The 15,610-nt window shown below is 39.9% G+C and overlaps 3 protein-coding genes across 3 annotated transcripts; 2 read left to right on the top strand and 1 right to left on the bottom strand.

The window, feature by feature from the left end:
* Window positions 1–227: 227 nt before the first annotated feature.
* CBG24769 lies at window positions 228–3,821 on the top strand (the record flags this gene model as incomplete). Its single annotated transcript, XM_045241140.1, has 8 exons — window positions 228–275; window positions 319–432; window positions 847–908; window positions 1,000–1,851; window positions 2,086–2,162; window positions 2,208–2,543; window positions 2,594–3,390; window positions 3,435–3,821. The coding sequence occupies 8 exons, from the start codon at window positions 228–230 to the stop codon at window positions 3,819–3,821; spliced, it is 2,673 nt and encodes an 890-aa protein (XP_045091415.1).
* Window positions 3,822–4,675: 854 nt separating this feature from the next.
* On the bottom strand, window positions 4,676–11,787 carry CBG24770 (the record flags this gene model as incomplete). The annotated part of the gene is made up of 13 exons (XM_045241141.1): window positions 4,676–4,702; window positions 4,764–4,892; window positions 4,983–5,233; window positions 5,282–5,645; window positions 5,695–5,859; window positions 5,912–6,643; window positions 6,693–7,471; window positions 7,599–7,779; window positions 8,043–8,138; window positions 8,183–8,313; window positions 8,364–8,511; window positions 8,561–8,707; window positions 11,527–11,787. 13 exons carry the CDS (start codon window positions 11,785–11,787, stop codon window positions 4,676–4,678), a joined length of 3,411 nt encoding a protein of 1,136 aa, XP_045091416.1.
* Window positions 9,008–9,258, top strand: CBG24771 (the record flags this gene model as incomplete). Its single annotated transcript, XM_002648435.1, has 1 exon — window positions 9,008–9,258. A coding segment is annotated over one exon (251 nt), but the record flags the coding sequence as incomplete, so codon positions are not given.
* Window positions 11,788–15,610: the final 3,823 nt, after the last annotated feature.

Consider the following 15,610-nt stretch of genomic DNA (forward strand, 5'->3'; position numbering starts at 1 on the left):
TGAAGAGCTTGGATACCTCTCTTCCATTGGCTTCCATTGGCTCCAGTTTTGTTCGAAATTTCAAATATTATAGATACTATGACCCATGCCAATTGAACAATGACGAAAACTAAAAAGGTATCGTCGTATTTATGATATAATCATATGAGCTCCCACTTTCTTTAATACTATCGAATGATGGATTTCCTTTCAGGCACGCCAACGAGAGCTCATTGAAGACTCGCTGGATGACCTCTTCAACGATTCCGAGACCATTTCTCTTTCGCCGATCCAATGTAAAATTCCTATTCTGAATAAGTTAAGACCATCTTATTCCAGCTCTCCCCACTAGAGAAACCTACATCATCACGACAAGAAAGACCCGAAATTCAGGAAATACACATCTGGATGAGGATGTACCTGTTGTATCGAAGTTGCCAACGGAACCTTCATGTGCAGAGATGATGCTCGCTTCGGAGACTATGAAAGTGACAAAGAGGAAAAGGATCGCATTTTCAAGCATATTCGTAGCTAATCTCTTCATTTAATAAGTGTATAATTGCAGAGAAGACTTGGATTCGTATACTAGCTTCGATTCCAGCAGAAGTTTCGAACCAGCAGACATTCCACTTACTCCTTTTGAACGTCTGTATGAGCCTCGAGAAGCTTGTTACTGGGATGCTCAAGTTTTTGCCGACTTTGAAAGTGAGAGTCGTGAACTAGAAAGATTCATGGACCAGCACGATCTAGCCAGAGCTTCAAATGCGTCGAGGAGAATCACAAAAGCAGAAAATGTGAAAGCAGTGCTCCCAAGATTCAGTGGGTTTTCAAGTAACAACAAAAACAACATTTAACCATTTATTCCAGGCGCTGCTGAGATCAAGAATCGTATGGAGAATAGAGACATCAAAGATTTATTTGGATACTTTGCTATGCTTCCTCATCCATTTTCAAAGTCAATTAAAAGCCGGGACGAGTGAGTTATTTTAGCTTATCATCCACGCAATATGGTTCTTCCAGAAGGAAAATTGATCTCATGGGCAAGTATAGCGAATATTTCAATTATTTCAATTATGCCAACCGTCCCGGAAGCCACGCAATGGCTAAGCATATGGCAATTCAGAATAAACTTGTTGAACTTCAAGCTTTCTTGGACGATCCGGAAGGGCGTCCGCCACCGGCTCCTGAAATAAATGTGCCTGTTAGAAGGATTGGGCCAAGCAAAAGACCAAAACCAGTCATCCTAATAGACGAGTCATCGCAGCGAAGACGGGTTGTGATTCCTGATGACGATCTAGTTATTTCTGTTAATATCCAAGAACAACAGCCTTGTACGAGCGAAGCGATTTTTGAGAAGAGGGTAGTGGCTGATGAAGGAGATGTTCGGATTCCGAAGAAAGTTCGGAAAGAACAGCGTTCCAGTGATGATCAACCTCCAGGGGTAACTCGAAAAGTTGTTCGTAACATTGATCCAAGCTGTGAGAGGGAGATTCTGCTTCGCCAGCAACGGAAAGAAGCAGCGATGAAGCGTGAAGCTGAGCATTTTGAGAATCAAAAAAGGGTGAACGAAGAACACGAAAGACAAGCTGCTGCTGAACGCGCTGAGTATCAACGTCGAAGAGAAGAAAAGGATAGAATGCGAGCTGAACGGATCAGGGAACAAGAACAGCATGAAGAGGAACTCCGGCAAGAACGAATTAAAAAGGCTGAAGCGCACAAAAAAGCAACGGAGGCTGCAGAAGCGATGAGAAAGAAACGAGAAGAAGAAAAGAAGCAACGGGAAGTAGCCGAAGAATTCGAAAAGCTAAAACAACGACTCGATATTGAAGCTAGAGAGCAAGAGGAGAGAATGGCTGCAGAGAAGAAATTACCGTAAGTGTATCGTGGTGAAATATTGGTTTCCCCCATAATTTCTACAAGAACCTAACTATTTACGTGGGTATCTCAAGTTCCCATAATGCAACGAAATACAGTAATCGTTCCGAGACTCATTTTAAGTTTAATGCATAGTTCCCTTTAAAGATACTGTAGCGGACTTATAATTTATTGCTAACCTTCATTTTTTTCTATTCCATTTCTCTTTTCTTGACACACACTTCTTTTCAGAGTTCCTGAGCCTATCGATACCACCAGTTTTCAATGCTTGCGAGTCAAAATGCCGAATGATTGGTCGAAGCGCAAAGGTACGCCCGACTGTATCATTGTTACCCAACCATATTGATTTCCAGATGCGTACTATAATCGTTATGAGTGGCCATCCGACGCAGCGCAACGAGAGATTGAAAGAATGAGCATTCCGAGAGGAACTGATCAGGGATTCATCGACATTCCATGGCAAGACTACCCCGGCACCAGACTGATTCCTCTGTTCATACCACCTTCGTATGCTCGAAGATCCGCTTCGTCTTCCGCTTCGTCTAATTTGTCGTCTGCGCGGAGCCCGGCTTTACCGGTCACTCCGGTTTACATTCCAGGAGACACCCAACTTCTTGATAAATTAGTTTCTGAAATCAAAGAATTGATGGGACCTGCTCGAAAAAATATCGCGAATCATATCTCCTTGAGTAAGTTTAGTTTGCGTTTTGTTTTTGAAAAAATCGGCCATTATTTTCAGCCGGGGAAGAAGTAGACTATCAGAAAATTCCTCTTCACAAGCTTAGAAGTTGTTTCGTGTACCCGTTTTTCCTTTCCGAAGGTCTCTATTGGCCTCTTTTCTTCATGCTAGATGACACTTCAACTGCAACCCATGTCGAAGCTCTCACCGTATGCAACACGTTCTCTGGGAGACATGCATCGAAATATCTCCTGACTACCACAGCTCAGGAAGACAGTGCTGCGAAAAAATTCGATTCGACTTATCACGATTGCGCCGGACCCTGGCACGAGTATTCTCAAAAACCAGGACGATTCAGCCAACGAATCGGCTACAAAGCACATTTAAGAAGTTCGACGTTGAGTTTCGAAGAGGAGAGAGATCGGGCTAGAAAGAAATTGAAAAATGATTTTGCCAACGAAAGGAGAGAAGAGGATGAACTTGAGCATATGATGGACGACTTTAGACGTCGAAAGGATGACAATAGAAACGAATTGAGAAAACACTTCACTTTGCATTTGCGTCAGCTCGTTAAAGACGCTCGTCTTGATGTGTTCTCCTTAAAAGAAACGTTTAGTGATTACGATAGAAACGTTGTGAATCATCCAGGAACTCGTACGACACCAATCGAATACTGGTGGCACATTCATGGCTACCGACTCTTCCTGAAAACAAGAGATGAAGAGTATGGGACGTTCATGCATCGTGCATGTGCTGACTATGAGAAATTGTTAGAACGAAAAGGATCGACTGGTGCAACGGCGTATAAATTCAGCGAATGGGCATTCACACCCATGCTTGCTTCTCTTCATTATCAGGTGAAGAAGTTTTAAGGTACTGATTTCAATTTTGATTATTTCAGAGCAAATACGCCCCGTATGATGTGTTCTCTTCCAAAGATATGAAAGTTTTGGCTGATAGGTACAAACAGTACAATGGGATGCTCAAGGAGAAGAAGTTTCATTTCGACAAATTGTTTGAGATCTGCAAACTGACGGATCTCGACAAAAAGCAATGGACGATTCTCAACGATCAACTAGTGTCCCATTTCCGGCAGTTCCGTAAGTTGTCGATTTTTAATCCTGACAAGTTTATGTTGTATTTTTCAGCCGCCATTTTCACTTTGATCTTCAATACAAATGGGGCCCTTATTCATCGCGTTGACTATGTCGTCGACAATATTATGAATACTGATTTTAAAGATAGAAATAACATGTGGAACGTCGCCAGGAATGCCAGACATGAATAGAAACATCTTCAAACTTTTCAATCACTTCTTACAGTTTTTTAATTTATTTGCCTGCCATCCCTTTTATTACGGGTCATCTCTTTTGCGGTGTTTTGTAACCTCTCCTCACATCCCTTCTGAATCAAACTGACATATTCTTGCTCGCCCAAATTCCCTGTTTTCACCAAGTAAAAGATTACGGTTTTATTATGTTTTTAAAAAGGCAGGAAACAATGATAGGGGGGAAAAAGTTGTTCGGTGGTGTTCGTATTTATGTCCCGTCAGTAAGCGAACGCTAGAAATTTAAATACAGAAAAAATGAAGTAAATGGTGAGGTGGTGGGGGTTCAAAGAAAGATGTGAAATAAGGAAAGGCAATTTCTAGGCGAAACAAATGAAAAGACATTAAAAAAGAAAGAGAGAATTGCAGAGAATTATTAATGGAATGGCTCATAATCTGACACATTCGATCAGAGTAGATTCCGATGAAGATTTCTGAAAACGCTTTCGATCAGAGTAGATCCTGACGCAGATTTATGAGACGAGGTTTTAGGGAGGAGAAAAAAGAAAAAGATGAGAGAACACGCATTTGAAAGAAAACGGTGAAAATGAGCAGATGTGAATGTCACAACATGATGAAAATTGAGGTTTTACACGACGTTTTCTTCCGGAACGTTTTTAAAATGCGCGCAAACGCCAAAAACCGTAAACTATAGTAACTAGCGTTAGTCTCGACGCGAAAGCAAAAAAAGAGCGGGAAAAATATTTTGAAAACGTTCCGGAAAAAAACACAGCGAGAATTATTAGTTAAATGGATCGAGAAAAGAAACACACAAGTACAACAACAACACGCCTTGTTTTGTGATGGTAGTCCGATTAATAGTGCCCTGCATATGCGTACCGCTGAAAAGAGAGAAGAAGCCAGTTGCAGATGTATTTTAGAAGATTATTCATTAAAACACACCGTCTGATTAGTATACCCGTTGTTAATAAAACTCGGCGGAGACTGTCGTTCTTGTGTTGAAAGACGAGCTGGTGAATGATTGGAGAGTGGAATGTTCCAGTAACTTCCGTACTGCGACACCTTTCCTGCCTTAAATGGATTAGATCTTATTAGAAGAAGAGCACACGACACACTTTGTTAAGCAGGGAATACACCTCAAAAAATAAACGAAAAACCAACCTGTTGACCGGAAAGAGTAGCCGGTTGGCCGCCGAGTCGTGCCGCCCTTTCTAAATGATCCTCATACGTGGATTCCTTTCGCTTTGACTCGTATGCCGTCGGACGGATACCATAGGAGACGCCGTACATGGCACGGAGTTGAGACGATTCTCGAGAGCTATTCCGTCGCCTATAACAAACGTAGGCACCAATACAAACTAGGATTACCATCCAGGCAAGGATTATGCTCACTGGTAGAAGGATGGCCATTCCTGGAAATTAAGCTGTTGTATCTAAGGATCCTTTAAAAAACAACTCACTTGACGACTGCTCATCTGCGTGACCCACATTCACTGTTGGCTCATTCCGCTGCTTCGGAAGTTGTGAGTTCACAACCACTGATGGTTGTTGCACGATCCTCCGTTGTGTGATCTCCATCTGTGAAGGTCGTGGCTTCTGAGTCGTCGTGAACACAAATATCGATGGAGGCACTTCTGTGCTTCTCGCTTCTGTAGTTGCCATTGTTGTCGTGGTTGTCGTTGGAGCCATTGTTGTAGACGTTGTTGTAGTACTAGTTGTTGTAGTTGTAGTCTCTTCATCTTCAGAAGTTTCCACCACATGAGCATCTCCGACAAGGTCTTTTGGTGGTGGCGTCAGATCTGGTCGTTTCTTCGTTGTTCGGAACTAAAAAAGTTATGAATAGAAAAGTTATTTAAATAGAAAAAAATCTAACCGCATTATCCAAAGATTCCAAGTCATCAGTAAAGTTGACAGCTTCAAATGGTGACTCTTCATTTTCTGACATATCCTCATCGATTGGAGAATGAGCTGGAGCAAGAGTAGTTGGTCGAGAAGAAGTCGTGGATTCTGTAGATGTGGACACTTCTTCTTTTAGTGGCTGAAAAATTCAAAAGTAACGGTATACTGTAATTCTTAAATCAATAACTTACTGTTTTGATAGAAAAGTCTGGAAGGGGTCTTTGTGTAGACTTTGGAGAAGAACCGACTCGTTGATTTGGACGGAAGAGTTCTGGTTGAACAGTGACAAATGGTGGGAATGTGACTTCGAAAGCATCTGGTCCAACTTCAAAGTCTTCATCCGAAAGGGATACAATCGGACGATGTGGAGTACTGGAGAAGTTTGGACGAGGTCTAGTCGTAGCCTTTGTAGTTGGTCGTTTCGGTTGATTAGCAATCGGGGCACTTGTTACAGTAAGAACATTGTTCGAATTTCTTCCTCTCGTTACAGTACCACCCCCTCGAACCAGAGTTGGCACGATGGTCTCTGATGGCTGATCAATTAAGAATGCTCCTGGAGATGGAAGTGTCAAGTCTTCCTTCTTCTCTTCTAGAAGTTTTGAAGGGAGTCTTGGTGCAGTACTCAAAAGATGGTCACAATAGGGAGGAACTTGAATTGGTTGAGCACATGGCATGAGTTGGGGTTTATCGATACGGTAAAGCCAGGTTCCTGGTTGTTTGATGTTACTATTCTTAGCTAATTGTGCGATAGCCTCAGTTCCGGATGCTGGTAGAAGGATGGAGGAAGAAGCATCGGAGGAAAGGATTCCAGCTTCTGCTCCACTTGCCCATGGGAGATCTCGATACATTAATTCGACGAATGTCATTTTTTCGTTTCTAGCACCAGATCCGTCTATTAAAAGAGCTTGGAATGTGTTGCCTTTCTGAAAAAAAACTAGATCTTCCAAAAAATAATATTTACCTTTAACTCACCGACTGTCTTCCATCAGTCACATTTGAAAAAGTAACTACTAGGGCACTCTTTGCTTCGAAACTTGGATCATTATAGTTCTCAGCAATCGTCCTTGTCACCCTTCTCAAAACTTCCACATCATCCACCTCTTCTACACTAACAGCTCCATTTCTCGATAAATCAATTGGTCCAAAGAATGGAGCAATTCCAACCAATTGCATATCTTCTAATCTACCTCCATATCTGTTAACCTCATTGACAGCAATCAATCCTGTTGATGTCACTGTTAATTTTTCTGTATTCTCTCCGAAGATTTTCATTGGTTTCTTCAAATTCCATTCCATTTTTGAGTTCTTCTTTCGTGGAAGTTGATGGTGTGTATCGTATTGGAAGAGGAATGACTGGGAACAATCATTCTGTCCATCTCCACTGAATCCCTCTTTACACATGCAGAAATATCTTCCAGGAGTATTAGTACACACTGCATTTTTATGACATATCGTTGAGTTGGCTCTGCATTCATCGACGTCTTCACAATTGTTATAACCATCTCCTTTGTATCCATTCAAACACTGGCAACGTTGAATCGGCTCACCACAACGATCATAATCATTGAAGGATAGAGCATTGGATGCGCATTGAGTCTTTGTTGCACACTTTTCTTGTCTGGTTTGACAGGCGACGCCGTCCCAGCATGTGGCACATCCACGTGGACAATCTCCAGAAATCGGGTGACATGTTCCTTCTGAGCAATGGCAACAGTATGCACAGTCTGGTCCCCATTCACCGTTGGAGCATTCTGAAAATTGAAGATTTTTCAGTTGAACTTTTCAAGGAAGAATGTTTCTAAAAATTCATAGAGATTCGCAACCATTTGGCTCTTTTTTCAACCCCATTAACTTCTTATCTTCCCCATTCTCCCTTACCCTGATCACAAGTGTCTCCCTTGATTCCAGATTTACAACTGATAACTCTCAAATCTGATAGCTCGAACATCCATTCTCCGGGAATTCCAGTGTTACCGTACTCCTCCAAATACATAATATTTGGGGTTCCAGAAGTGGGAAGTTTGAAGTGATTTGTTGCATCACCAGCATTGAATCCAGCCTGAAAAAATGACGATTTTGATCCCCGACACTTTCAACATTCCATAAATCATAATTATTTTGAGGGGAAATATTTCTTTTCGCGCGTTTCTTCCGTTTCCGCCGTCCGCAAGATTCAGGTTAAATCAGATGAAAATCGGACGGCGAAAAGAGGAGAAAAGAGAATTGGAAAAAGTGATTACATCTGTTTAATCTCGATTTATGTTTCCCTTTATTATTTATCTGGAATCCCAAATCTTAATTATAACTTGTCCAAACACAAACCTCGGCGCCTTGTGTCCATCCGATGTTACTGTAGATGAAGTTGGCAAATGTTCCATTAGCAGTGATGAAAATGGCAGCTTGGAATGTGTTGGTGTTCTGAATTGGAATTATTTTCAGGCTAAGAATTTCTATAAACTCACCTCTTCTGGAAGAGCCGCCGTATTCAAAGGCTGCATTTTGTCCCAAGTGATAATCAAAGCCGATTTCACCTTCACATTCTTATCGTACTGATAACGAATTTCCGATTGTCCACGCTCCAAAACTCTTCCCTCTGAAACAAAAATGCATAATTCTAGAGTTCCAGCGGATCTCAAAACTCACTTGTCACCTCTCGATAGTACACTTTTCCTCCGTTCCTCAAATCATTACGATTCCAGAATGGCGCCAAGAACCGTGTAGATCCAGGAAGGATTCCGGATTTGTAGGATCTAGAGCTAGCTTCAAAACCTACGGCTCCGTTGGAGAGAACCTAAAAATTTTAAAGATAATCCTAAAAAAAGAAAACTTTGAATTCTTACATAGATAGTTTTGTAATCGGATCCGAAGAATTGAAGTGGATGCACCAAGTCGAGTTTCTTGCCAACGTCCAATGCTTGAGGAAGTTCTTCATCACCAGCAGATGCTCCATAGTCAAAAAGACGACTGGAGAATAGGGGAGCGGTTACCTGGAAATGTCTGTGTGTCTGTTTGTCGTTATTTAGAAATTTGAAGCGTAGAGGATTTCAGTACTTGAGTTATTAGATTTGATAGTTTTATTCAATGACCAGGACGGCCGTTTTGACAGTTCTAGGCATATCTAGAAATTGAATTCTACAGGGTCCGCCAAAATTACGTGTGCACAACTTTGACGCCATGGCGCTGCGCACTGACGCACTTTTGGTGCGCAATTTTTTAAAATTTTTATTAATTATTTCATTATTTATTAGTTTGCCAAGTTTCATCCCAATCGGTTATGTTTTAGGTAAATGACAGCGGCAAGTCCTCATCGTACTCTGATCGTCGACTTTTACAAGCGAGGTTTAAGCACAGGAGACATTTCTAAACGACTCGGAGTGCACCGAAACACGGTTTTCGCGACCATCCGTCGTTTCAACCAGCTTGGCCACCTCAAGGACCGTACGGGAAGAGGAAGACCGAGGACTGTAAGAACTCCAGCGAAAGTCAAGGCCGTCCGGGAGAAAGTCAGGCGAAATGCTCATCGTTCCATGAAAAAGATGTCAGATGACATGGATATCTCCTATACATCAATGAGGAGAATTGTCAGAAAAGAGCTGAAGATGACCTCTTATCGAGCAACAAAAGCTGCTATTCTATCCCAAGCCAATAAGTAGAAACGGCTCATCAAAGCGAAGCGCCTTCTCGCTGGCACGCGCAAAAAGGATCATCTTATCACCATCTTCTCGGACGAGAAACTCTTCAGTGTCGAGGCTGAATTTAATAGCCAAAACCACCGAGTGCTGGCCACAAATATTCAACAAGCAGCTGAGCGTGGTAAAACAATCCATCGAGCCTCTCATCCTGCGAGCATCATGGTTTTCGGAGCGGTTTGCTATGATGGGAAGTGTCCGCTTGTTTTCGTTGATAAAGGCGTGAAAATCAACCAAAAATACTACGTTGAGGAGATTCTGGAGAAGCATGTGCTACCGTGGGCTCAAAACCACTTCGGTCAGAAGAAATACATCTTCCAGCAAGATGGAGCGCCTGCTCATACCGCAAAAATGGCTCAACAGTGGTGCAAGGACCACTTCCCCGCCTTCATACCAAAGGACGAATGGCCGGCTTCGTCGCCTGATCTGAACCCGCTCGACTACTCCGTATGGGGAGTTCTGCAGAATAAGGTCTGCGCAAGACCTCATGCAAATATCGAGGCCCTGAAGAAGTCGTTGTCTGAGGAATTTGACAAATTATCCGTCGAATACCTGCGTGCCACCATTGATGCCTTCCCTCGACGACTTCGTGCCGTGGTCGCTGCCAAAGGAGGTAGAATCGAATAATTTTTGTTGAATTATGATTTCAAGCGTTGAAATAAACTGTCTGTTAAATTTCGTCTTAATCTCGCATCTACTTCTGGAGATAACGTCATCTACACTTGCACACGTAATTTTGGCGGACCCTGTAGAAAATAAACTTGAACGTTTCTTTAGGAAAACGAAAAAGTCAGAAAGATTATTAAAGTCAGGACCTTTTTAGGTAAAAAATTTGTAAGAAATGCCTGGAAATTCAAGTAACTAAATCTCTTTTTTTCATAAAATTTTTAGTTTTGAAAAAATCATGGTGAACATCTCCACAAACGGAAGAAGAAAAGCAGAGTTTAAAACGATCCTAAAACGGGTCGCTGGCGGGCCCTGCCATAGTTCTTTAAACTCAACATTTTTGTACCAATTAAATTAAGTCTGATAGAACGCAACAAGTACTACAAAATGATGATATTTGGGATACTGTATATTTATGATTTTTCGAATAAATAGAATTTCCTCATTAAACTCGTCTTCCAAGAAAGAAAAAAAAACAAATTCTAGGCGAGCCCAAGGCGAAGGTGGAAAATTTTAGACAAAAACTGGGCGAAGTTTCGCCAGCTTTTGAGCGGCGTTTGGGCACCTTCTGGGAAAATCTTAAGCGAAATCTGGCCAAACAGAGCCCAAAAGATGGTCAATCTTTGCCCAAAAGACGACAGCCGCAGCCGAGTAGCTTGTTTATGAAGAATTGTTTTTTTGGTGTTTGATAACTTTGCTCCTAGACAAGATAAAGTTTTTCAAATAATGAGTTAGCAAACTGTGACCGTTCTAAACAAAATTTTGTAAAAAATTTCCTTTCTCAAATTGAACTTTTCGGTTTGAAAAAAAAAATGATAAAAAAGATAACCAAATGTGAAAACGGGCCTAAAACGAGTCACTGACGGGCCTTGCCATATCAACTAAATTAGGTTTGAAAGAGCTTAACGAGTACTAAAAAATTATGTTAATTAGGATACTTTAGCTTGTATATGAACAAGTTACGGGGGAAAAACCATCCTAGCTCGATTTTTTTGACTTTCGATAAATTTGTCATAGACCAGATATAATATTTCAATTTATATCATTTTATACTGCTTGTTGAGCTTTATCATATTCAATTAAGAAAATTTAAAAACAATTGATCCTTAAAAAATATGGCATTGCTCGCAGGAGCTTTCTTTCAAGTCTGTAGATGTCCTTGTTCCTTTTTGATCTATCTGTTTTCAGCTTTTTCCTCCCATTAAATCATTGACACCCATTCAACAGATCCCAACGTGTAATACATCACATCCATCCCTAATCCATGTCCTCTCTTCCGATTGCCGTATCGAAAAACGGCAGGTGTCATGAAAGAAAGAATAGGAAAAGACCGGTAATTGTCATTAGAATCGGTTGCCCATCTGTGCAAACAGACACCACGGCACTGTCCGGCTCTTGGTCAACAGGAAATCGGGGAAGGATATATGTTCAAAAAGACAAAAAAAAAATACAAAAAAAAGATGACCTTGTCTGTCTCCGTTAAACAAACCAATTCGATTCCCAAAAAAAAAACTCACTTGAATACTAATTTCTTTCGGTTGAATCTGCCGACCTCGTCTTGATTTAACGGATTGAAACGCGTCGAGTTGATCCCATTTCTCATCGATTCGAAGACGAGCCGCTATCCGTTCGGGATCGAATTTCATGCATTCTACTGATAGAATTAGTAGAATTAGGGGTGGCAGTGCCCCCAGCAGGGCATGCCTGTGCATCGGATATTCTAAAAAATTGGAAACTTTTTAAAAATAAAAAAGAAAAAAAGACGGGTGGGCTATAGAAGAAGGGAGACTGTCTGTCTCGAAATGAGAAAAAGCTTGGCCAAGATCTGGAGATTATACAAAATGGAAATAAAAAAGAGAAACGGAGATGAAAAAATGTGATTATTGTTGTAAAACCAAATGACTATGCAGCTAGGGATACTAAAAACGCCCGAAGAAAGTAGTAGATAAACAAACGGTTTTTTTTGAGGAAGAGAAAAAAAAAGTGAAAAAAAGAGAAAGCATAAGCAATGGACACCCTCTCCAGTCGGGGTTGGAAGTTTTCGGTTTCCGGAGAGATGGTGGCTGGAACCGGATTCTGATTCTAGAAGACGTGAGGGAAGGGAAGAATGTGATTTGAAGAGAAAGGAGTCGTGGTGAAAAGGGAGAGCTGGAAGTGAATGGGGTCATGGATTCCAAAGAATGGCTCCGAATTGAAAACAAATTGTTCAGAAAAAAAATTTAAAATGCTCGGTTTGAGCTTTGATAACGGGACAATATCTGGAAAGAAGAAACAGAAACAGATAACTTTGTAAATTTGGAAAATCAGGATTCCCAGAAAATTCAGTTTAAAAAATTAGATTTCCAGAAAATTCTAAATTTTTAAAAATTCGGAAAATCAAAAATACGGAAATTCAGAAAAGCGAAAAAATTTTCGAAAATTGTGAATTTCCAAAGAATTTTTCGCAACTTCCATATTTTTCGGAAATTGTGGATTCTCTGGAAATCGAATTTTTCATTTTTAATACAAAAAATTAGAAGTTCAAAAAATCAGAAATTCGAAAATTCCAGGAAATTCTGAAAAATTCGAAAAAATTGAAAATTCCAGAAAGTTCAGATTAAAAAAAAACAGATTGCCAGAAAATCTAAAATTTTCGAGAAGTTCAGAAATTCAAAATAACACAAATTTCAAAAAAATTAGAAACTCGGAAACTCAACAATTTTAGGAGATTCTGAAAAATTCCAGAATTCCAAAAATTCTCAAAAAAAAACCAATTCTGAAATCCGAAAGATGAATGATAATTCAAAAAATATATAAAAGAGCTAAAAAGAAATTCTCTCAACTATTCCAAATTCTCATGAGCTATGGAATGAAAAAGAATAAAACTAATAAATCACATCCCCCCATACAACACCGGGATACCTATTCAAATGAGAGGGATTAACTCAATGTGCACCGTTATTCAAACCATGGCATTTCTATACCGGATGGTAACAGTTGGAGAGCGGTGAAACGAGAAGAAATAGAAGGTAGAAGGGGCCTTAAGGAAGAAACAAAGAGCAGACACCGAGGGAATGTGTTTTAGGTGATGAAGGTCATTTGAGGTTGGTCCGTACGGGGGAACATAAAGGCTATTCCCTTCCTCGGATACAATAATTATCGGTTTGATGGAGGCAGTATTTTTCATAGTTGCAAACGGGCCGGCCCGGGCAGATGGCGGGCCATCAGATAGCTTGTCTCCAAAACGAGATATTCAGACAGTTTTGGTACCAAATGATAGATCTCGACAGGGCCCATCACGTCTATATCATTTTCGCCAGATTCCGGTCCATTAACATGCCGCGGGCCGGGCTAGAATGACGAAAAACCCGATATTGGCCAAATTTTTTCCGAGCCGGCCCGTTTGCAACTATGGTATGTTTTTCTGGTCTGGGGATTTTTGGTAAAATTTTACACTAGGACTAGGTTAGACTAAAAATATTTGAAAAATACATGAACTACTGAATTTACAGTGTGGCGCATCATTACCCGGCATAAAATTTGAGTAAGGCGTTGTACTGTGTTCAAATTTGGAGTGAAAAAATTCAAATAATTGATCAGTAAACAGGCCAAGTATCAAATAATTTGATTAACTTTGAGCTGAGTTATCGCTTGTCAAAGCTGCTTCATCTCATAAAAATCGCAACAAGAAACATTATGCCATTCATCTTTGAGCAATCATAACAATACCTAGACTGGAGGAATCGCTTTGAAAATTTCAGTAGCTTTAAATCAAACGTAACATTATATTTCTTTCAATTTTCGTGCTTCCAAGATACTTATGTCTAAAGATATAACCGTTTTTATTAGCTCGGGTAATTGTGCCACCCTAGTATAATGAAAAAATAGAAAAAAACTGTCAACTTATCAACTAAAAATTAGAAACATCCTTTTTACGGTAACCAATTTTCCTTCAAACAACTCGAAATAAGTTGAGAATTCGATATTTTCAAATATGCTAATTTTCAGACCTAAAAGTTCGAAATTTTGAAATCTGTTAGCGAGGCACTCGGAGTTTTATATATCACCACGGATGTTCGGAATGGCTTTTCCGAAATTTTTCGGAATGTCGAAAATTCAGAGTTTCAGAATTTTGAAATTTTGGAAATTCGTAATATTCTTATTTAAAAAAAATCGTAATTTCGTAATTCCCAACATCCCTGGATATCCTCCAGTAAAAAAAGTTTGAATACAAAAAATTCGAATTTTATATGAGGCTTATTTTATAGGAGACGAAAACTCAAGAAATATCTTGAACGCAGGGATTTTAGCCAGAGAATCAGTGGCAAAAAGTGCACATTCTCGAAGACTTTAGCTTAGAATGAGATTAGAATTCAAAAAATGTTTCCCTATTCCAAATCTCAAATCTAAAAGTTCTCACTAGAAGAAATGATGGTCCCTGCTTGCAAACGGAGCAAGCACGATAACAATCGATTTCATGAGCATACATATTTGTTGAAACAGAGAGAAACGGAATGAGGTATGATCCGTTGAGAGGGGGTCCCCTTCGCCCGGTACCCACTGTTTGCACTCAAATTGGTTCCGACGGTGTACAAGAAGGGACGACGACCTTCTTGAAAACTAAAGGAGTTGCCATCTTTTGTTTCAAAGAAGGTGCTAAACGAAGAGAGTGCCAGACACGAGTCTAGTATGTACTAGTTCGGAGCGGAAAAGGACACCGTAAGAATGGGTGAAGAATACTTTGGAAACAGAAATAAGTAAAAGAATGGGGGGAGAGAAAGCTGACAATCTGACAAAAAAACGAACATGCTAAAAGGCGGATAATGAAGAAACGAGGAGGAAGAATAACAAGATTATATGTCGCCAGAATGTCTTCTAAATGCTTTCTTTATACACATAACAACCACAACATAACATCACAAAACACCTCATTGTATACAAGATTACCATTTGTAGCTTATATGGAAAAAGGACCTGATTATGACGAAGCATGGGAAACTACTCAGAATTGAGTGGACGACGGGTTATATGAATGGATGGACACATACTATTGCATGGGAATTGGCATGGTCAGAAATTTGACCACTTGAAACGATAAAGGTGTAGAAATTGAGGGTTTTGTGCATAGAAAATTTGGAATTTCAAAAATGAAATTTAATTGAAATGTTTCTGGAGATGTGAAAAGTTTGTTTTTCCACATTTCCTCAAACCTATCTTACAGTATTTCCTCTAAAAGGAACAACTTTTGATGCTTGAAAATTTGAAGGAAAGATAATGTTTTAGCCATTTCCTTAGATTTTAGAGTTTCCAAAACTCGTACGTTTTTGAAATTTTCGGGGATTTTTCCATTTCAGAGTTTGGTGGTTTGGAAATTTTCGCCCTTCCAAATTTCTGATTTCTAGATTTTCAGTGTTTTGAATTTCCCATTTTTGAATTTTCAGAGTTTTCATAATTTGGAATTTCTCCAAAGATTTAGGATTTTTAAGTTTTGAAATTTCAGAATTTAAAGGTTTCTAAAATTCCAGATTTTCGTAAGTTTCATAAATTCTTAGAATT

This window comes from Caenorhabditis briggsae, assembly GCF_000004555.2.
Source record: "Caenorhabditis briggsae AF16 supercontig from assembly CB4, cb25.NA_219, whole genome shotgun sequence".
NCBI classification, from domain to species: domain Eukaryota; kingdom Metazoa; phylum Nematoda; class Chromadorea; order Rhabditida; family Rhabditidae; genus Caenorhabditis; species Caenorhabditis briggsae.